The sequence below is a fragment of the Diprion similis genome, chromosome 3, assembly GCF_021155765.1.
Source record: "Diprion similis isolate iyDipSimi1 chromosome 3, iyDipSimi1.1, whole genome shotgun sequence".
NCBI lineage: Eukaryota > Metazoa > Arthropoda > Insecta > Hymenoptera > Diprionidae > Diprion > Diprion similis.
Genome location: NC_060107.1, coordinates 8,339,532 through 8,363,112, shown reverse-complemented (window position 1 = coordinate 8,363,112; position 23,581 = coordinate 8,339,532). Strand labels below are relative to the sequence as shown.

At 38.9% G+C, this 23,581-nt stretch overlaps 1 protein-coding gene and 1 long non-coding RNA gene across 3 annotated transcripts in view; one reads left to right on the top strand and one right to left on the bottom strand.

The window, feature by feature from the left end:
- LOC124416792 overlaps positions 1-23,581 on the bottom strand; it is a 63,985-nt gene that overhangs the window by 5,776 nt on the left and 34,628 nt on the right. Inside the window, exon 3 of the long non-coding RNA XR_006930810.1 lies at positions 15,131-15,418. This is a non-coding gene — a long non-coding RNA (uncharacterized LOC124416792). The remainder of the gene's footprint in view (positions 1-15,130; positions 15,419-23,581) is intronic.
- LOC124416780 (ATP-sensitive inward rectifier potassium channel 12-like) overlaps positions 1-23,581 on the top strand; it is a 49,083-nt gene that overhangs the window by 3,728 nt on the left and 21,774 nt on the right. Inside the window, exons 1-9 of one of the 2 annotated variants that reach the window (XM_046898111.1) lie at positions 6,093-6,445; positions 12,486-12,600; positions 12,669-12,907; positions 13,176-13,449; positions 13,747-13,939; positions 14,246-14,467; positions 15,138-15,382; positions 15,470-15,798; positions 15,864-16,199. In XM_046898111.1, coding sequence (XP_046754067.1) covers positions 6,291-6,445; positions 12,486-12,600; positions 12,669-12,907; positions 13,176-13,449; positions 13,747-13,939; positions 14,246-14,467; positions 15,138-15,382; positions 15,470-15,798; positions 15,864-16,197 — 2,106 coding nt within the window. In that variant the 5' untranslated portion in view covers positions 6,093-6,290 and the 3' untranslated portion in view covers positions 16,198-16,199. Of the gene's footprint in view, positions 1-6,092; positions 6,446-12,485; positions 12,601-12,668; positions 12,908-13,175; positions 13,450-13,746; positions 13,940-14,245; positions 14,468-15,137; positions 15,383-15,469; positions 15,799-15,863; positions 16,200-23,581 lie in introns of those variants that run through there. The other variant, XM_046898110.1, reaches the window with a different exon arrangement.

Here is a 23,581-nt window from a genome sequence, read left to right as displayed (position 1 = left end):
CTAGAAATGTTTTCAACATTTGAACGGTGCATGGATCGCTAATTTTTCATTCAACTTCGAGTGCTTTTCAACGATTTTTTCCTCATTTTCTTCTCACATCAAGTTATACTCGCGTTGACCACAGCGAAGAAAATATGAGTCATCGATAAGTTGCATGAAAAAAACAAAAAAACAAAAAGAACCAATCAGAATATATTTATATGAATTTTTACCTCGAACTCGTCGGTTTATCAACTTGTTATCGGATGTATGCGGTTCACAAGGTGCAGCCACACTTCCTTCTTCTACATCACTTTTTATAATCACTTTACCGCAAAATTTTTCTTTCCTATGTTGCAACACTTTTGCGCACGTCTCTTGATACGCTGAATTTCCGCACCCTGTAATGACTGAAGCTGTGACGTGAAGTCAAGAAGAGGAAAACCAACAATTCATCGAGTATGCTTGAACTTTCTAGAAGCTAATAACTTACTTTTCAAATCATAAAAATTGTGCAATTAATTTTAAACAATGCAATGAGAAAACAAAACGATTCGTTTAACATTATTCGTCCCGCCAAAAATTGCACTCGAAATAGTAACACGTAAAGGATTTTTATAATAACACTTGAATTTCGTTTGGAAACTTTGCGGCAAAATTTCTGTAAAAAATAATGGAATAATCGGATTCAAATACTGACTGAAAATATTTAAATTCGTAATTTGAGGCTTGAATTTAAAATCAAGATTTCGTAAGTGCGAATACTATAAAAATAAATTCTAAGAATTTATTTAATATCTATCGATATTTTATTTCCTTCATCTCTGAGCAGTTCATTGATCCGATCGAGACGAGACTTGAATTGGTTTTGCGCGACTTGAGTTCAGAGTCACGAACTATATCTGATTTCCAAAATCGAACGTCTCAACGCCGCTCAACAATTGATTCGAATACAGAATCCGCGAAGTTGGCAAGGAAATCTTCATCGCCCGAATGACGAAGACGTGACTTTTTGCAAATGATTTACGCATGAAAAAGTACCCAAGAAATAATTGCGACTCGTTTCAGACTTGCGTTAAAATTATTTTCAAATTGCGACGATGATATTTCTTTGGAAAAATTTGCACTCGTTGCCAAAAATATTAGTTTATTTATTTCTTTTTCTACGACGTATTATTTTTGCATGGAGATTTGAAAATAATTCTTCAGACTTTTCGCGTGACAATCACACATTTAATACTTACTTTCGATAATTGATATGTGATTCGATATCCGATCGCGCACTTTATTTCAGCAAGAGTCAGAGTCAATCAGCTGCTCGTCACGCTGCTTCCTCAAATTGTGTGTACCTTTCCGCGGACTGCAGGATCAGCGATGTGTAAACAGTAACGAAAATAGACGAAACGACAGTATTTAGTGTAGGTAGGAAGGTGTTCCGAGGCTAAGTATAGGCCACGGTGCTCAACAAATCTGGAGCACAATGCGCGTGAAAATACGAAAATAGCTCCCTGGTACTCGATTCTATATAATACTGCATACCCTTGGCTGTCTATAGGCATAATTTTTCTATAAAGCCGATCTTCAACGCATCTCCGTTGCAGCCGGATATGTATTGTAGGGGGGGGGGGGAGGGGGTTGAAATCCCGAAAGTACAAAATTCCCAATTTTTTTCTGCCGAAAATTAAAGTAAAGAAATCAAACTTTGATGAAACATCAAAGGTTTCGAACGATCAAAAAATCGACGCTCTAAGTTCCGAAAATGGGAAAATTTCAATATCCGAAACATCGAAATTCCGAATGATCGAAGATAGATCCTTGTTATTCCGATTTTCGGTTTTTCTATATAATTTTTTACACCCACTCATTGATTAAAGTACGCTGGTATGAGTATATTTGAATGTTTGGAACTTTACTCAATGAGAATTTTATTTTTTGAATTTTTTCTCTATCGTAACTTGAATTTTCGGAATCTTGCATTTCGGAACTTTGAGTCGTCGGCCCTCCGATCATTCGAAACTTTTTTGTTTCTTCAAAGTTTGATTTCTTTACTTCAATTTTCCCGTCTTATTTCCACACGTTTGTTATTATTTATTTAACAGCCACGAAAATTAGAGAAACGTCTCGAATTTTTTGCAACGATTCGGAAGTGAAGAAAAAAAATATATATACATATATATGTATAAAACTACTAAGTAAGCCTAGTGTGAAGAAGAAGATGCTAAAGATAAAAAGGAAAGAAAAAAAATAGATAGTTCGCTCTAATGCCTACCTCACTCTATCAAAATAAACTACCAGCGGACATTTCACCACGGAGTTCTGAGAATAGTCGAATACTATTCTTTTATTTTTTTAAGTTATTTTTAGACTATTCTTTAACTGCGAGTGGGTAAAAAAAAAAAATTGGAATTTTTTTTCTCTCTTGTTTTCGATTTAGAATGACCGATCTTGTCTCACAACCTTAACCTACATCGCTGCATGCACCGAAAAAAGTTAAACATATATCTCCGTAAAGTTGAAATGTTTAAATAATGAAAAAACTGAGCACCGAATTGGATTTAAGTAATATTTTTGATCCGTTCACGGTTTATTTAACAAAAGTTAATAGCGATTTTTTTCTTTTCTGGTTTGTTTCTACATAGGCGAAAAAAGCTTGTCACCACACTTGAACTCGACTATTTCTAGTCTCGTATTCACGTTATTCCGGCAATTAAACATTTCTTTGCAACTATTCGAATACGTATAGGTATAGACATATATAAATATATTCAGAGGCTGAAACATATTCCTACAGAATGAAAATATAAACATATATTTTCGTTAATTGATCCAATATTAAAATAGTCAAATCTATGCGAGAGCGCTGCGAACATTATATATCTTATAAACAATATATATGAATATAAACTTTTAATAAAACATTTTTTCCTTTACTTAATTCAAGTATATTATTTTAGACTTATTTATATATTCGTTACATACGGATTTAATTTTAGAAATTTATCTTTATTGCATTATTTAGTTTATTTTACTTCCAGAGTTAGTGTAATTGCGTGTCAAGATAATTTCAAACTTAAAAGCCGACGCGTGCACGTACATACAGATATATACATATATACATATATACATAAAAATAAATTATTCAATAAACATTTCGTTTCATCAAAGAAGATCAAGAAAGCCGGTTGACTTGAATATTTCACATTCTAATACATGCAAATGCAGCGAATCTTTGAAACCGAAATAGTTCGTAAGGTTTGTCCACGTTTTTTTGTACTTGCAAAAGTTTTTTAGAAAATTGATAAGATAAGAATTGTCACCATTCTCACAATTTTTTTACACAGTAACCGCACAAATCCTGTGTACGACATAACCATGGAGGCTTTTATAAATATTCTCAGCAGCTGTGATATATCCATCTCTCTTCTCTTATCCGTCCAATTGAACTTTTTCTTTCTTCAATGGTTGAGAATCTTACCAACGAGTCGGAAACTCGACCGCGTGCCCTCCTTTATAATTACGTTATGTGATTTAATATCATCGTATATAACGTCAGTGATATGTCTTATCTGAGAATGGCATATATATGTTTATATTTATCATTATATATATATACACACAGAACACGTTGGCCGACCCCGAATTATACATGTAGGAGGAGTTAGGGTCACGCTACGCGAAAAGAAAGAGAGAGAGAGAGAGAGAGAGAGACAGAGAGAGAAAGATGGATAGATAAATAGATAGATAGATCATATACGTAATGCCCTAGAAGACTTTAGGGCAAAATGAATACAGAGACAAGTAAAACCCACGTTAAAGAATTAAGCTAAAGGTAGTTGCGAATGTTGCTAAAAAAAAAAAAAGAAATAAAAACAAGGAAAATAGTAATTAATAAAATATAACAAAATAGACACGCGTTTGGATAATAATTAAATAAAAATAATAAAACTAAATAATAAAATAAATATAATAAATAAGTCATTGAACGTAGTATGTGTAATTGATAAAGATAAGAATAAACTAATAAGACGAAAAAACGAGAGAGAGTGAGAGGGGCGGCGGTGGGCGGGGGGGGGGGGGGGGGACAAAAAGGTTCGGTGACAAGTCACAGATGAGAAGCGCCTCGCCAAAAACGATCGCAAAGCTCTCCAATTAGGCCAGGCAATCGTCACAGCTACTGTTTTGCATGTGCAGTCACGAGCAGAAGCTCGATGAGACAAAATCGAGTTTGGGATAGTAATTAACCGATAGATTACTCGGACACGGTATCAACTTTTATTTATTATTATTTTTTTTTCTCCCATCTGTATAACGACTATAAGATGAAGTTGAATTTCGTTCTGGCAAAGAAAAAAAAAAAAAAAGAACACGCTCGAAAACATGATGATAATAATAATACTAGTGATAAAAATCGGTGTAATTTACCGCTGTATGTATATTATATGATGAAGATTAATAACGAAGTGTGGGATAAGTGAATGAAAAACTGCAGCTAATTGCGTGTATATATATGCATATACGTTTTATAATATATAAATTTTTACGCACGTAGATGTATACGTATTGTGTATGCAGGTGTGTGTAAGAACTACGCGCCGTATTTCCGTAAATCTTACGCAAAGTCTAGGTTTATTTATAAATATACACGGGGAATCGTCGTCGTTGTCGTCGTCCTCGTCTCGTGGATACGATCTCGGTTTTAGACGTCAGTCTGAATATAGTTTTTTGCAATTCTTTCAAATTTATATCACAACCGAGCGTCAAATTCAAATGTCTATATATATATATATATATATCAAACGCGACTGGGTATCCGCGAGGTGTAAAGAGATAATGTGAAAAACTAACGAAAGAAGAAGAGAGAGATAGAAAAAACAACAGTTTAAAATGCAAGAAATTAAGAAAAAACCGACTCAACGTTCGTGCAAAGATATTTTGAGAAAACTAAATCGAAACGTGAAGACTAAATTGTGATGCGGTTGATTCGTTACATCGAAAAGTGAAAAGAGAGAGAGCAAAATAAAAAAAAAAAAAAAAAAAAAAAAAAAAAATCAAACACATCAAACTTTGATCATATTTCACGGTGAATAAAAATTGCACGGCAATCGCGGCTTTCATCCAGCCACAAAAATTGGATAACCGATTCTGCATTGCAGTTCAGCGTGAAAGAGACGAGAGAAAGAAAAAAAAATGTTTTCGAAAAAATTAACGAGACTCGATATTTAATCGTTTTGTTTTTTTCTTCTTCTTCTTCCTCTTTCACACCACTTCGTGCAGAGGGAGGATAGTATAATAAATTAATCACGATAACAATAATAATAATCATAATAATAGTAAGTGATATTATTATACAGACAGTGGATAAATGATGTAAAATTTTGAAGAGCCCTTCTGCTAAAATGATGAATGTTGTGAAAAAAATTTAACTGCAGATTGTAATTGACATCGAGTGCCAACGAATGTGGTGCAAGCGTTTGGTGTGGATTTTTCTATGGCTTTGGACACGCTGTGACATCTGGTTATAATATTAATAAAAAATAATAATAATATCTATGACGGATAACACGTGTATAATAATAGTAAAGATAATATTGTGACGAATATTGTATAACGGTTGAGTAAAATACTAATCAAGGTGTTAGTGTAGAGGGGAGAAGAGAAAAGGGAAAAAGTAAGAGAAGGATGACAGAGATTAAGTGAAAGTACGACGAGAGACGACAAGAGGGTTGATTATTAAGACTCGATATTATCGTTATTCAACGATGATACGGACAAACAGCCATCTTGTAGCGAGTTTCAGGGATGCTAAATTTAGCCAGCAAACGCGACCGCCATTACCAATTCCTGTCTCAAGTTTGTGCTAGCTTAAGGCCTTCGGTACAGAGGCTCGATCCGTAAAATCAAAATCGCGGGTGCACCAAACCCCAAAAAAAGAGTCTATGATCTGTATACATATATATATATATATATACAGGATCGGAAAACAAAACTCGCGGGAGTAAAGAGACTCACGATTTTTCTTGAACCCGTGAATCGATAGGACAAAAACCCAAAAGTATCAGAAAAAAAAACAAAAATTTTTTTAAAGGAAAAGAAAATAAAATAAAGAAAAACCGCAAACTTTCGTAAAGCCATAGCAGTGATATGTGATGTATAATACCTAATAAATAGAATATAAAAAGACGATTTTGTGGGATAGTAATATTCGAGGAAAAAAGAAGAAGCAAGTTATAAATTTTTGACAAAAACGTAACGTCCCGCAGAAGACAGAGTTTTGGGAATTGTGTGGTGTTGTTGCGAATAATCTTTTCGGAATGGCGGAGGAACCTGCAATCCCCATGGGCACCCGCACTCACTTAGGCGATAACATCGCCTTGTCGGGCCTCCGGAGAGCGATTTCCCAAGTATCGATGCTCGTCTTCAAAGCCACATCGTCCGGCGAAGCTGCATGGCGCGATGAATTCCTCAAGTATGATTAACACCCGCTCAGCAGCAGGCGATTCCCGTAATAAATTAATGAATTTCACCATGACACGGGAGCGCATATTTCTTACTTAATTTTTTTCCCCATTAGTTATTGAAAAACATTATTCTCAATTCTGAATTATTGTATTTCGAAAGATCGCATCCGTTTTCTTTTTTTTCTTTCTTCGTTATAAATTCACCTGATTTATTATTTATTCTCTTTTATTTCATCACGGAATAACAGAAATTAGAAATCATCAGTGAGAGAAACAAAAACGGCTTCGTATTTTTCTCGTCAATTCGTACAGACAGACGGATGAGTGGATAGGCGAATGAAAGCTTAGACACCCACGCTTGCAGAGTCAGATTGTACAAATTTACGCATAATGCGAACGGCATTAATACGACATCCGTGAAATTATGCCTCTTATATACATATTTCTAATTCATGCACGGAAGCGGCGTGAATATTTTCAAGATTGTATCCATTTAGAAAATGACGAAACATGGGAGAGGGGGGGATCACTATAACGCAATTTTTTAGCGACTTTGAAGTGGTCAAGTTTTGAAAATGTGACTTACTTTTGCCTTACTCTAATTCACTGCATTTCAGATTTCATTTTTCCAAACCACGAATCATTATAATAACGTCACCAAATTCAGCCTAATTAGAAAATCATGTACTTAAATAATTTTCTCGGCAAAAGAAATCGTCAATTTTACAATTCCCAAGTCAAGAGCCTCTCTCTAGGGGGTTGTAATTTAGTTATTATGATAATCGTCTGGCAAGCAGATAGAATAATCTAGGCTTGTCTGGAGCGAAGAATATTTTGCAAACTAACTTCAATTATTTTATCGTCAAGAAACGGAAGCCTTACTGTATATGTATACATATAAACGTACCAAATATACAAGTGTATGTATGTACATATATATATATGTTCATCCTTCTTGAGACCGTTGACTTTCGACGACGACGTCCTCTGTGTACACAAGATTATTATACTTTGTTAAAGTTTAAACGATCGTAAAAACTGCACGTGTGCAGCGATGCTCATCACGAATTATCAAAGTCATAACACGCCGAAATTACCTTCACCTTCCTCTCTCTCGATGTTGAACTTTCAAACTGTTTGTTTTTTCTTCCTTTTTTCAGTCTTTCTATTTAAAATATTTTACCCTCGAGTTCAGGGACTTGAAGGTAGCCAAAGATCAAACGTTAGTGATAGACTATAACGGTTTTTTACCGCCTTTAAACTCTTGACTATAACGAGAAGAAAATAAGAGAATGAAAGCCGAAGTTACACAACCTGACATGTAGTTGAGACGCGTGTTTCAAATCTGTAATATTTGTAAGATAGAAAATAAAAGAAAATAAAAATTAATTCATTGACCAACATGATCGAAAATTGAAAAATAGATACGGTATAAAGGAAACAATAATTTTACGATATTCTTCAAAATCTGCAATAGACGCAACTTCGTATTTTTATTCGACAAGAAATAACTTTTGCAGTCATCGTTACGTTCCACTGATTTCTGTTCTTTCATCTTCTTCATCCTCTCGTTATTTTTCCTTTTTTTTTTTTTTGCTAGAATAATAAGTATATCAGCATTAATATAACGCTGCACGCGACGTCGCGCATAATTTTTCAGGTTTATGCATATCTATTATAGACGCCTGTTTGCAAATCTAAAAGCGAATTATACGGACGCAGCATGCAGTCGAGCAGCCTTGTCCCAGGATATATAACCTCTCTTGATCTATAATTATCCACACTACCGTCAAAGAGTAAATTGTTTACAAGTATCTTCCAGTAAATAACGTTATTTTCAAAGCTTCTCCGCAATAGGTCTAAAGCGTCTAGATGTACAAAGTACACGATTGCGACGATTATAAACCATGTCATATTTTTCACAGTAGCACTTAACTTACATCCTTCGGTCCTATCGCACCTCTCGAGGCTGCGATTCGTCACACGTGTTAATTGCAATTGAAAAAATAATAGCCACATACGCCACGTGCGATTTGGCAATCGGTGAGTAATGGCCATTGGAAAGAGTTTGCCAAGACAAATCGCACAAAACCCTCAACTTGGGTGTCAATTCGTACCCTCAAATTTTATTTCCGTTTGGTTTCTCATCTCTTCGGCTGACAGTCTCCCTGTGAAAACGTTCGGGGTCCACCTCAAAGTCAGGGTGACGTTTTCGCGTTCGGTTCGAGTATTTCTAATCGACGAAAGAACAGCGGCGGAAATTGCACCAGCAACTAAATCGGTCCTGCCACTTCCGGCAGGGCTTAGTTAGACATAGAGTGGTATTTCGTATAGAGCTGTATGTTCAGGGTCGAATCTCTCTCAAGCATGATGTCGACGTTCCGATTTGCGATCCCGGGAAACGGTTGCGCGTGCTGACGAACCATGCAGTTGATGCTTAAATATAATTTTGGTAATATACGCGGAACAGTGATGCTGATGCCGACACACGATTTAATAATATATCACGCTCGTGTGCCGGATTAGTTTGCGTGGCTGATATGCATGTAGCGTTTATTCATCACGCGAAAACTGCGTGAGCAGAATTGCTTTCGTTCGGTGATAGTCTTGCGAAGCCTCATCTCGTACCGAATTTAAAAAATTTACTTTTTGGAGTTACTCTTTCTCGGCACTTTTTTCGTTCGGAACTTGGAGCGTCGAGCTTTGAAACATTCGAAACTTTTATGTTTCGTCAAAGTTTGAAAATTGGAATTTGGAGCTTTTAGAAATTTTCAAATTCGGAATTTCGACCCCATCACCGTTTGTAATGCAATTATGCAACCAACTGCAAAGCCCGAAATATTCTTTTTTTCTCATCTTTGCTCAAGATCAACAATTCATGGGAACCACACCGGTAGTTCAGTCTTGACAAACCAAGGGTTAAAATAGACTTGTGTACACTGCGATTCGCTTACAGTACCCTTATAGTGTATACTATACTGAAAAGATAAAATTCTCGTTATAAACTTAGCGGAAACCGAGAGCACCAAATGATCCGACATCGATTGTCGATGGTTTTGCAGCTGTTGGACTACCCCAATTAGCATCGGCGGATTTTTCGCCTAACGAAATGGACGGGAACGCGGACTCTTCTTCAATTAGATAGTTTCCAAAACTCATTTTATCTTTCACTAATGACAATCAGCATTTATGATGAATTGTTAATTAGTAACATTCACCCATTAGCCGTGGAATAGTCTGAAGCCCGAAATGCCTCGACTCTTCGGATGACATCTAGGAACGAAAATGGGGGGCGTGACTTAGCAATATGGCGGCGAAAACTGAGCTGTGAGCAAAGTGTTTCAGGTCAATTACGCAAAGAGGAAAACACAGAAAATTCAGTGCAAGCTGTGAAGCTTTAGTTATTTCGCAGGGAATCGGTATACCGCAAAAAATCGAATGAAAGAGATCTTTTAAAACTAAATACGAGCGACTTGGAGTAACGCGTTATTTTGCCACCAGATGTCACAACAAAGTACTTTCGTCCCCAATAGCACAATGATCGTTGTCACGGAAATTATAGGTACTCGGAAACTCTTTGAAATTTCGACAATCTTGGCAATCGTCAAGTGGTTAAACGTCCGATCGTGTTTGAATATTCTCCAAGATGAGGATGAAGCACAAAGATCAAGAGTTCGGAATGGAAATGAAAAAACGAAACGGAATCATCGGCAATTATCGTCGGTAAATTTTTGAATATTTCGAATCTTGGTCTCTTTGTCCTTCACTTTTCGCGCCTGTTTGTTTTCCCGCTTTATTCCGTCCGTTTGTGTATCTGGATGCTAATTCGAAGTTGCGGTTAAAGCTGGACTCTGATGGCACCGCGATGGCAGCTGGGATCGCTCAGAAGCAGCAGAGAGTAAGACGAGAGACGTGCGTGTGTCGGTTGAGAAAAAACACGACGCGGGCCTCGTTCCGAATTCGCCACGATCGAGAGAGAAAAATTTTTTTAACACCGATCAGGCGTGTTTCTTTTTTTTTTTTTCTTCCTCTTTTTCGCCTACAATGATTATAGCAAACACAAGAACACACGGAGAGAGATATCTCGCCAAAGCATGGGGGATTCGTTCACCCATATCCACGTACCCATGAATAACTTTCAGACCGTCGAAAACAACTTGATCCCAACATTGATCGACGTTAAATACCATGTGAAAAATCTTTGACATCCAAAAAGTTTCTCATGGATACGCCACGTGTTTTTCTACCCCATTTCTGTCCACCACCCAGGACCGAAATGCTGAAATGTTATGGAATAACATATACCAACGTGGGTTAAATTCGGTTTCAAGCACTCGGCACGACCCGTTAAACAAAATTATCGCAAACCTCACGTTCGCCTTGCAAAAATACGTTCATATTATTACATGCATCTAGAGAAAGAATAACCGGCTGTGTTTAGTTTCCAAATATTTTATCGTCTTATTAACCATCGCGTTTCACGCTAAAATCAACCGCACCAAATTGCTCAACATTTTCCTCAATTCATTCGTCAGTAATAATTTGACCTTCGTTGAGATGGGATTTTTTAACACATCTTCAAGTCTTTTCAAATTTATTTAAAATTTTTTACATTCTCGTACTATTCATCGGTTTCGCCCAAGTATATACGCCTAACGAATTCACGTGGGTTCGAGTATATTATTACAGTTTCAAGGGCGCGGTTATACCCAAAGTTCAGAGACAAAACGCGACGAGACGGTCTCCGCAGTCTCAGACAAACCTTGGTGCATTTTGGCACGGTTTTGGGCGACGAAAAAGTCTTATACATACATATATTTATAAAAATATTTCTATACACGTACATACATATACATATAATAACGGTTGTACGTACGTATAAGTAAAACTATTTCTGAAATACGGAAATGTTAGATGAAATTAGCCTCGGTATAAGAACGATTCAGCCAAGGGTTCACTCGGCGCCAGATGAGAAGTAACGAAATAAAAAAAATAGTGAAAAAAAGAAAATAGAATAAAAAGAGCGAAATACAAATAAAAAAAAAAAATTCAGCACAATTCACAGACAGAAAAATGTTATTTTTAGTTTTATTATACCCACCTTGACACGCGTTGTCTTACGCTGCTTGGGATATTTTTATATCTAACAGACATTTATTCAACCATGGTATAACACGACTATGCACCTGTCGTCTGGTCGTCAACCCATTTCTGGTTGACCAGCTTGACCGATTGCGCAATGAACCCAGCGCCGTCTGATGGCTAATTTTAATGGCGGAGACCATATTGCGTACCATTGGTATACCTGCGCTTCGGATTTTCGTAGTTTTTTTTGCTTCTTTTAAACGTACCGTATTTATGCCAAGCGTACACGCGTTGCAACACGATGATAATGTGTTTTCACAAATGATATTTATATATACTGCTCATTATGTTATACTATGTGTATGTATATATATATATACGTGATATACGCGCTGAGGTGCATATTGTGGGTATCTTAGGTTTACGCGATTAAGAAGTTGAGTATAAATGAGCGAAAGCCTATTCAAATATTTATAGATTATAGAACCAGCGGCACTGACCTAGGGTTGAGAAATAATAATCAAGACTGGCTTGGAACGATCCGACAACCTGGAAAGCTCGTTTATACTTCCATCAGTCTATCGTAACGAAGCTGGAGTAATTTCCTTTCTGATTTACTCAAACGTTTGCTATACACTGGTGAAGAAATGCGAGGATAGAAGATAAGAGAGAAGAATTAGCAAAACTGATTATCGACTAAGCACATATATATATATATATATATATATATATATATATATATATATATATATATATATATATACTTATGAGTTCTTTTATTCATCCTGCGGTGTGAGGTGTCAGGTTTTTTGGGTTGAATAAAGAGGAAAAAAGTACGACTTGCATCATTCGCGCCTGACGCAGGTCTATAATTACAACCGACTAATTCGTAGACGTATAGCAATGGTGTCGCTTTACCAACAAGCCGATAATTCATTACAGATTTTATCGTTTGCTCGACAGATATCGGACGACCAGATTCAGTACGAGAAGAGTGCGAAAAAGAGTCGTATTCAAACACGGAGACTGTAACGTTATCCAAGGGAACGTTGCGAAACGTCGAAGAAGATATCTGCAGGTTTGTGGGTAAACCCAAATTAACGGAGGATGTTGGCACTTTTATCGAGATCCTTATTGTGCTTTCAGGACATTTTCACAACGCTTGTCGACGCCCAGTGGAGGTGGACTCTCTTGGTGTTTGCCTTGAACTTCTTACTCTCATGGCTCGGATTCGCCCTGGTATGGTGGCTCATCGTCTACACTCACGGAGACCTGGACCATGTCGACGGCCAAAATCCGAACGTCACGTTTACACCGTGCGTCAATGACATCCACGGATTCACAAGCTGCTTTTTGTTCTCAGTGGAAACTCAGCACACCATAGGGTAGGTCCTGAAAACGAACAGCTTTGTATAGGGAAAACCGAAAATTGGTTACTTCAACGGGGGTTCAGGCTTTTTACATTCAATATTGGGTTATTATGGTGATCGTCACCTTGTGATAAAGATTGCGATGGGTAAATTGACGAATTACCATTTTTGCCTAGCATACAAATAGTCTGCATTTCAATTGTTGTACCAAGTATCAAGCTTCTTTTCAAGGCAAAGAAAGACTTTATGTATGAAAGATTTTTCTACCTTGTATCGATTTCAGATACGGCTCAAAGCATACAACTGAAGAATGTCCTGAAGCGATATTCGTGATGTGCATACAGTCGATGACGGGTGTTATGATCCAAGCCTTTATGGTGGGCATCGTCTTCGCGAAGCTGTCTCGACCTAAGAAGAGGACACAGACGTTATTATTTTCGAGAAACGCCGTTATCTGCCAACGAGACTCCCAGCCCTGTTTGATGTTCCGAGTCGGCGACATGCGGAAGAGTCATATAATCGAAGCTCATGTCAGAGCTCAGCTCATAAAACGGAAGGTGGGTTGTAGAGCATTGCGATTTGTTGGAGAAAATTTTCAATCAGAGCGTTAAACTGAGTCGCTTGAAAGAAAAAAATTTTTTACATTTTTTTACCCCCGGCTAGACGATGGTGGTAGCCATATTTTATGTTATGAAAAAGTACCAACAACGCGTGCGACGCAGTTAACCAAATTGCGAACAATTTCCTCGAACATACCCGTCTATAGATATAACATATGACGTACACGATTTATAAGATTTGAACATTTTATCATTTTTATTAACCACTTATCGTAACCTCAAGGAATATTTCAGGTGACTCGGGAGGGAGAACTGTTACCATTTTTTCAAACGGAATTAAAAGTCGGTGGCGACGGTGAAGAGGACAAGATATTCTTCATATGGCCAACGACGATTGTTCACAAGATAGACTCGCGTTCGCCGCTTTACCATCTCTCGGCAAGCGATATGCTGAAGGAAAGATTTGAAATAGTAGTGATACTTGAAGGTTCGTAAAGTAAAGACCTCGGCTGTTCATTAACGGGTTTCAAGTGTCTCACTCTTTTTTGGATTCAAAACTAAAACGAATTTTATTTCCATAAAAATTTTACGTGTCATAGATCAACTCGCATTCTCACTCAAAATTTGCTCAGAAAGGAATCTCGTTCCAATTTTGGTTCCAAAAGAAGAAAAAAACAAAAACAAACAAATAGTGTGCCGTTGGAAACCCATTAACGAACAGTACTGTTACTACCCACGTATTTAAATAAAACAAAACTGCTCAACTTTCTTTCTCATTTCTCTTCCATTTAAGGTGTCATCGAATCAACCGGGATGACAACGCAGGCGAGAAGCTCGTATTTACCATCGGAAATACTGTGGGGGCATCGCTTTGAGCACATAATAACATTCAGAAAAGAAAGCAGCGAGTACGAGGTAAACTACACGCTTTTCAACAACACCTACGAGGTCGACACACCCTTGTGCTCAGCTGCACAACTGGATCAACTAAGAGCCCTTCACCGCACCAAAGATGGTAATCGACATCTATCGTCAACTTTTCTTTTCCCTCCGTTCAATTCCAACGTTCAATGCACCAGGCACCTGCCTGCAGGCAACCAGACTTACGTCCGAGCAAAGAAGACCGAAAACATTAATTTTCGAGTCATTTTTGCCAGAGAATGATCACACTTGTTGGTCATCCAAAACAGACGTTTGGTTCTCCAGTGAATTTCGTTCTTCACTAAATGACTTTGAGACAATTTTAAGCTAAATCGGTTGAATCATTTGTCGTGAAAAATAAAAATCGACAGGGATTAAAAATGGTCATTGGGCGTTACGATTGTCGTAGTTGATAAAGAAACTTGGAGTAATTAGAATGATGGGAGTTAATTAGAGTATTGTCTAGGCGTGACAAAACGAGCGGATAAAACGTAATTAACCCCAATTGAAATCCACTTGGTTTAATTGAATCTGTGGTGACACAGTGAACCATAGTGATGGCACGCGACTGGACGAGGTCGGCGTCAAGTGCCTCGAGATGATATTACCGTATCAATCGGTAAAAATTAAGCATCTGCAACCGTCAAAAGAATATAATAAAAAACGTTTGTTCGACCAATTGCACGCATGTGAATCAACGACTTATGGGATAGTCTGGCTTGAAGTATGACGCTAAAATTTTAAGAGAATAACTTACGTTTCAGAGCGGGCAAGTTCGGGAATCTTCTCAGGGATCAGAGATGACTCCAGCAGCTCATTGGCCACCAGTTCTGGATCGAGTTTGGCGTCTTCTACTGGTGGTCTGCAAATGCAAATACCGCCAACACCGCCTACGCCGATTCCAGTTACGGTAACTGGTCCTGACGATTCTCCACCCCGTGATAGCATAGACTACGACCCAATAACGCAGCGGAATCAGAGATTGGCTAGTTTTTACACCCAAGACGAGGTGAGTGGCAGTAAAGATTTGTTGTTTCTTCAGCTACTTCCTCCTCTTCTTCATTCGATGAAGATTTCATTCGAGTCTGTCCTCCAGTTCATGGATCCTGAGGACCTGCGGAGAAACGCCAGCTTCAGTTCGTCCAGCTATACCGTTGAAGACCTGAAAAACCAGCAGGACTACAACAGAGTACTCGAGGACATAAATGCGTGCTTGAGGAAAAACCGTAAATGCAGTATACCGGCTAAGGAGGACCGGAAGATGCAGAGGGAAGGCTCTAGGGCCGTCCTCCAGGACTCCAGGAAGTGTGACGCTAGGGGAACGGGAGACGGGATGAGAAGATCGGTGTCAAAATCGATCTTCGAAAGCCAGAGCCACCCGAGTGCCATGAAGAAGTCGCCGTCTCGATCGACGATAGATTCGAGGTACTTCGGAGAGTTTAATTTTTTAATCACATGCCGAGAACCGACGTTTTTTATCGTGCTTTCAGACACACGCGATTCCCCGATTCACCCGAACGGACACACGAGCCGAGCGACTCGAGGGCTCTGCCGAGGAAAACGAGTTTGAGCGACGGTCACAAAACCAAACCGGAACATCATCACGGTATCACGAAGAAGACGAGCTTCGTGCTGAACGACGGTGAACCGATAAGGATCAGTCCGGAACACAGGCACGTGGAACCTCGGGATAACCAAAGGCTGCCCGAAGAAACGGTTATCAGGATATCGCCACCACCAGTGCCTCCTCAAAAGACTCCGGAGACCAACAAGAAGGTTAATAATCTTCAGTCACAGCACATCAACCACGAGGAACAAGTGTAGAGGTGAGTGATTATTCTTACAGTCGTATTCCGTGACCTGTGACATAAAGTAAATGGTGTCTGTTTGATGATTTATTGTACATAATATCAGTCAATCATGCAGTGACTGAAAGGCATTGGGATAAAAAGAAAATGTTGTCCACTTGAGGTACCTTAAAAGCAATATCCATTTCCACAAATCCATTTCAATAGTCTGGATCACTTCGGTAAAAATGTGAACTCTAATGATTCAACCGACGTTATGTAGTGTCGCCATGGTCTGTGAATGAAAAAACAATCTACAGTGAATTATAAGATAGAAAAAAAATGGCATGGATTGGCAAGTGTATAGATAAGTTATGCCGCAGTATTATCAATAGTCGGAATAGCAGCGTTGCAATTACAGGTTGTCAGAGATTCCCGCTGTTCAATAGGACAATTGAAAATTGTCATTCGACGGTATAATAATAAACGATTATAGAGCTGCTGTACGATCTAGTAAATTGGAGCACAAAGGATTGCTTAGCGTCAAGGTGTGCACGGCACGAGTGGAAATACGTGTTATAGAGGCATCCTGTCTGCCAACAGGCATCAATCAGCTAATCCCTGGGACGGCGGTTCCCTCATGCGGAAGTTAATTTGCTTGTTATACAAAGTGTGCCTAAAGCATGCCAGATAAATTCTAGGAACATCGTGGGCCATCTCTGTTCCCAGAAGGTCTTCCAGCCACTTCCACTAAGCTCACCATATGGTCGCCGAAGTTATTTTATTTTTTATTTTTATTTTTTTATACACACGTGCCGCAATTAGCGTTCGTCCCTCTCATTAATCGGTATAAATTGCGTGTGAATAAAGATACAATACGTACTTTAAATGATTTAAAAATTTCGGTGAACGTACAAGACGAATTCCAGGACAAATCTTATAATTTAGTCATAATTGGTTGAATAAAAATTTTTTTTTCAACTTGTAACAAAGATATGCGCATATTTCATGAACGGAAACGTCAGTTTACGTAAAGTAGCATATTTTCATTACGGCATGTCGACAGTGAGAATTAGCTGCAAAGCACGTGCCTGTAGCTGCTGACGTATGGTACATGCATACATGTATGTATGTATTTTTGACGAAGAACTCGGAGAAACCTGATCGTATACCTACATTCAGTCAGGTTTGCGTGGTGTAATGTCGGTTATATGTACGCGAGTTGGTAAGTGGCTGGAATATAATGTATGTCGGTATACATGTAGTACCTACCGGAGGTTTTAAGAGGCGGGGAGAAGCAGCTGAGATTAAACAATTGACTGGCGTGATAACGAGGGCACTTCCCGCCACTATATAAATTCATCCTGCCCGCCAACGGATGACTGACTCGCTCTCTCTTTCTCTCTCTCTTTATGCAACATCGGATATAGGTATAGGTATGTCAGTTAATAAGGCGACACATCGAATCACCGCAAGCCTGTAGAGATTGGTATACAGATATGCATGTAACACACATTCAGTCATGGCGGCGTATTTCAGACGAGATAAAAAGTTTGTTGGGTTATGACTCAGTACTTAAAATTTCAAGATCACCGATCGATCGATCGAGCGATTGATCACCACGTTGAAAAATTTATATCCGTTACTAATATAATCTGGGCTTATATGTATAGGTGATGAGTCAGGTTAAAATATAGCCGAATCGAATAACGAGCGTCAATAAGATTTATTATCTGACATGAGTAATTATTATATGGTCCGAGAAAATTGTAAGGAATTTATACGTGACGGGAGGAAAATTTCTACGGATTTTGTGTTATTAAATAGCCTCGATGATGCACACGGCCGATTTAATTCTTGGCTCTGATAAGCTTCCACATAGTGTGGAGTCAGGCCCGGGTCAATAAAACCTTATGCGTCTGGCGTCTATATACAACCTGCCTCGACATACGCGTTACGGCAGGAATACCGAATCGTGATTGACGTATCGAATGAAATCGTTCGAACATACGCCAACGGCACTTCGAACCTACAATGCGTACGCACTTCGTATAATGGAATACGTGATGGAAAACCGAAACGATACTAGACTACAAAGGCGGTTCTTGGCGCTGAAGGGACATCCAGGAGGACTAAAGCGGCGCATTCCAGCCTCCTGGACAGTGGCGTTAAGGTGCTTATAAAGAAGCGTCGTACACTTCGAAAACGCGGGGAAGGAAAACTCCTATACCGCTCAAGCGATCAGAGTGAAACTTGGGCAATTAATGCCTCATTTTGGCAAAAAGTGGAGCGTCTTTTTACTTTTCAAAATTTGAAAAAAAAATGTACAGATTGGTTACCACTCACAGAAATTGGCAAAATTTTCACGGTTACACTGAATGGATCGAACTATCCGGTATGATGCCACTCGGCGGTGATAAAACACACATTTTGAGCCCAGTCCCATGAGATTTGATGGTGAAATGACGAAATGGCAGCTGATCTGGTTTTCGATTACGAAGTACACGGAAATCTCATTTTGGCGACATTTGTTACCGACCTTTCATGCCTGCCGGTAATTTTTTACCGACATTACACGCATACATTACCGGCATGCGCGTAGTGTCGGTAACAAATGTCGCCAAAATGAGATTCCGGTGTACTTCGTAATCGAAAACCAGATCAGCTGCCATTTCGTCATTTCACCATCAAATCTCATGGGACTGGGCTCAAAATGTGTGTTACATCACTGCCGAGTGGCATTATACCGGATAGTTCGATCCATTCAGTGTAACTGTGAAAATTCGGCCAATTTTTGTGAGTGGCGACCAATCTGTAAAATTTTTTTCAAAATTTTGAAAAAGTAAAAAGACGCTCCACTTTTCGCCAAAATAAGGCATTAACTGCCCAAGTTTCACTCTGATCGCTTGAACGGTATAGGAGTTTTGCATCCCCACGTTTTCGAGGTATACAACGGGTCTTTCTAAGCACCTTCAGTGTTTCGCATACATCCATGTTGCGTAAGGTAAAAATTTCAATTAACAACCATAATGCACCGCACGAATTGTTCAGCCAAAAACATCAGCGACGACAGAACGACGCTAACAAACCGTAAGGACCTCTTTCCGTGGTCGTCTGATCGTGTGAAGTGTATACGTATGTACTTGTAGAAGCGCGCACAAGCCAGCCAGCAGCGTTTCATCCAGTAATCAACATATTAGACCGAGGACAGTAGACGGCGATGGCGTAACAAGTTTCACTAACACCTATCTCGATCCTGGTGACGAGTGTGGTCGGCATCCCATACGCAACGACGACGACGACGACGACGACGACGACGACGGACATTGTCTTGAGGAAACGAACGCAATCCAAACCGGTGTACTGTTACATTTCTGAGGTCTGTTACACCCTGGATGCTCCGAGGTTGACGGAGGTGGTAGAGGACGACCTTGTCGTGCCTTAGGAAGAGATGCTTGCCTGCAAACCCGTTGAGATTATTCCATGAGATGCAACGACGAAAAGTGATTTATATCGTGAGTGGTGTACCATAAGGTAAAATTTCTGATCCGGATGTCGTGATACTTTTCTCTTGTTGTACTTAGATTAACGAACTCGTCCGTATATACTTAATGTGTCAAAAAAAAACACTTCAAAGTCTAATGTAAAAAAGGAATGTAAATTTATTTCGTTTGAATTATTTAAACTGATGATATACGACATACAATGACGCCATCGCTGGACGAGTTTGACGTCGTATGTAGAAATAGTCGAAAGCAATGCAATTTTCAATGCCGTGCAATTCAATGCTTCTGTCGAAATCTGCATGCATGTATGTATACTATGTATGTATGTATGTTGTGAGAATTTTTTTATTGCCAGTATCGATGATGTACGTGATGAAAATAAACTTGTGTAAATCATGTTATGATGTCTCGTACCTGCGTGTTTCTTGTTTTCCATTCTTTTTTACTGTTAACCTCACTACTTGCGATTGGTGAAATAAGAAAGAAAGAAAAAAACAATAATAATAATCCTTTTTGCCGTCTCTAAGCGAGTCTGAAACGTGTTACGAAAGAATTTCTGAAAGTTCGTGACGATAAAGAAACGTCATTCCAACGTTACAAATGATTCTTGGAAAAGGATATTAGTTAGAGGTATAACGCAGATTGTTAATGCGAAGATCAGAACTCAGCTACTGCTTCATCGTGACTCGACAACTTTTCTCATGTTCCCGCCTGTGACTACCGTACGAAGGAAAACGAGACTTCTTCATAAGCGGAAGGTCACAATAACAATCATTCATCAGTCTTCGGTCTGAAGCTACGCCTTGAAAAATGGTGACTTTTCAGCATTGAGATGAACGAACGACTGTATGATTTTTAAAACAAAACTAAACAGCAGGTGAATTTGACGAATAAAATGAACAAGACTCGACGATAACCCGTCCAAAAAGCAGTTCTCTATACAGGTTTCCCGAAATCTAATCTGTTTCGCCATACGATGACTGTGCAAAAGTTCCTAGTACCAATATCTGGTTTGAGTCACGAGTGTGTAACAGCGGATATACGAATCGCAAAAAACACAACTTGTACGCGATTTCCTTAAACATCCGTTGGATTGCCAAAACCGGTGAATCAACTCTTCGTTAATGCATTCAACTTCGTAAAAAGACTAGAATTTAACACGTTCCGATTCATAAGATACGAAATCCACGAACGTTCTCTCAGGATTGTCCCAGGTCATGGTCTGCCGACATTAAGAATATACATGTATCAGTATATATATATATATATATACCTACTTCTCACTGTATACAAGCTATGTCGTCACAAAGGTCACGCGTCTACGAGGTAAAAAAAAAAAGTGAAAAGTACCGTATGACACAACCGAAACAGGATTTCTGGATAAAACGATCGTGTTAATCGATCCCAATGAATGAGAGAATACTCTGAATAAAACCACGCGAGAAATGACAGTGGGAGTAAGATGATGAGACGAAGATTCCCCAATACGTTACACTAATGAGTCACATCGTGTCATTCGTCCGAGTTCCGCACGAGCCAACCTAAAGCATAATTGGCAATTCGACCACGTGTCACGGTGAATAGACTTGGAAATGAGTGCGGACATTAGAAGCTGATAAACGAAATGTAGGTACGCAAATATCGAACGTAACAGTATTCGCTCGTTTTCTTGCAATCTTTATATACTTAAACCACCATGCACCGTCTCGGTTAATGGTTAACAAAGTGAGCGTAAAGCGATCACGTTGTGTTTAGAAATGCACTCATTGGTCATGGAGTATAGGCGAGTGTTGTAGGATGTAGATAGCTATAGTCATCTGAAAAGGCCCCGGCATCTGTCGTGGCACGTATAAGAGAAGTAGGAGGGATGAATGGATGAATGGTTTGATGGTTGGATGGATGTATCATCCATACGAGAGTACGAACTCGAGTGTGGGCCGTTGACGTCATATACCGTCGAGCATGCACGATCACTTTTGCGCTCGTGTCTTGGTGCCCGTCAGCGACATCGAGCTGGTCTCTCTTTCTCTCTCTCTGTCTGTCTCTCTCTCTCTCCTCTCTCTGGCTCTGTGTGTTCGAGCCGACGAGCAATGCGGCAGTTGAAACCCGAGCCACCATCTTGCCTCTCGCGATTCTCATACCTCACCTACCTCATGCCGATGGTCCCCGAGTGTCGCGAGTGCGAAACTACCGGTTTGCCAAATATCCGTTGAAAAAACGGTCGAACCGTATTAGCGAGAGTTCGGAAGTACCGCGACCTAAGAAGCACCGATCTACTCCCGCGTAACCTCGCGCACTTCCTCACTTATTCTTAATGCCACACTCTAAGTTCGCCGTTCTATACTACAATAAATATATATGTAACACATATGTATCTATGTATATACATATATATGTATATACATGTAATACCAACTGACAATGTGCAATGACATGCTTATTGTCTTAAAGTTACCAACTTGTAAAGCTGTGTGTGACATGCGTGGGTGGTTGGATCACTGTTCACGATCAGCCGGCGGTAGAGTTTGAACATTGCAATTATATATATATATAATATATATATATGTATATGTATATTGTATATAGAGCGGTTCCACATCGCGAATAAATTCCAACAATCGTCTTTAAGCACAACCTTTCATCAGGGGTAGACAAGAATCGACTGCAACCGCATTCGATGCCGTTTAAAGGAGGCGTCCATTAATTACGTGAGCTCAAAATGGAGAGGGGTTGGGGGAGGAGGGGGAGGTCGAATTAAACAAAATATAAAAAAAAAAACACACACACACACCTCACTTAATTAATAGCACCCCCTAGTAATATTATGTTTTAATATTATCTTGTCTTCAGCACTATACCGATCGCGGCTTTAGTTATATATATGGTATTTTAAATACCGTTAAAGTTGAAACTTCGAACTGTCGATTCTAGAGTTATTGGATCTATTTTTATATGAAACGATTGACCCCAATACGGGATCATGTGATAATAATCGGTTATCAACACGTTCGGTACAGAGTTGAAAAAAAAATTCGACTCTTCCCGCACAATTTTTTATTTTATTCAAAAAAAATACCGCAACGAAATTTAACGGTCGTGTATTCTTATCGATAAAAATATTATTACGGTATACTATATACGATGAATGATATAGCGATCGTATCAGACATACTGTATACACTATAGTGAGTTGAATTACAGCATCTTACTAGCTACATATGCATACATACATATTACATATGTATAGTGCAAAAACGTATACATATAATTCTCGAAGGTTTATAAACGAGCTAGTATAAAATAAATTGTTCGCGCAATAACTGGAATCCGGAAATGGTGGATTATACCCGCGTATAATACGCGTGTGCGTGTGTGTGTATATATATATATATATATATATACCTAAGCAAGGCTAATTTCCCCTCATTTAGTAATTCGAAAAATGAAACAGAGAAGAAAGAAAAGAAGAATGGTGATAAAAAAAATTTTAAAAAAACGAGACATTACGATTAAATTACTGAAATTACAAACTGACATAACCTTGCCGATCTCCTGCTGCACGTTTCCCGCCGCTCCGAGCCAGCCGGCATTCGCTGAATGGGCCATCATTCCTTTCTAATCTATACGTTATAACAGACACGAATTTACGGACAAAGGCATATTGCACACGTAGAGAAGCCACAAACACTCGTATAAACGTCTCGCCAATAGGGGCGCAGGTGGAACAAGAGAGTGAGTGAGAGAGAGAGAGAAAGAGAGAGAAATAAAAAAGCAAATAAAATTATCCGTCCAGCGAATGATCTCACAGCCTGCACATGAGGCTCGGCTATGAGCGAAGTTTGAAATCGAAGGTAACCGTTAAGAACGTTCGATTATACGAGACGAAAATTTTCGATACTTTTACCAGATTTAAAT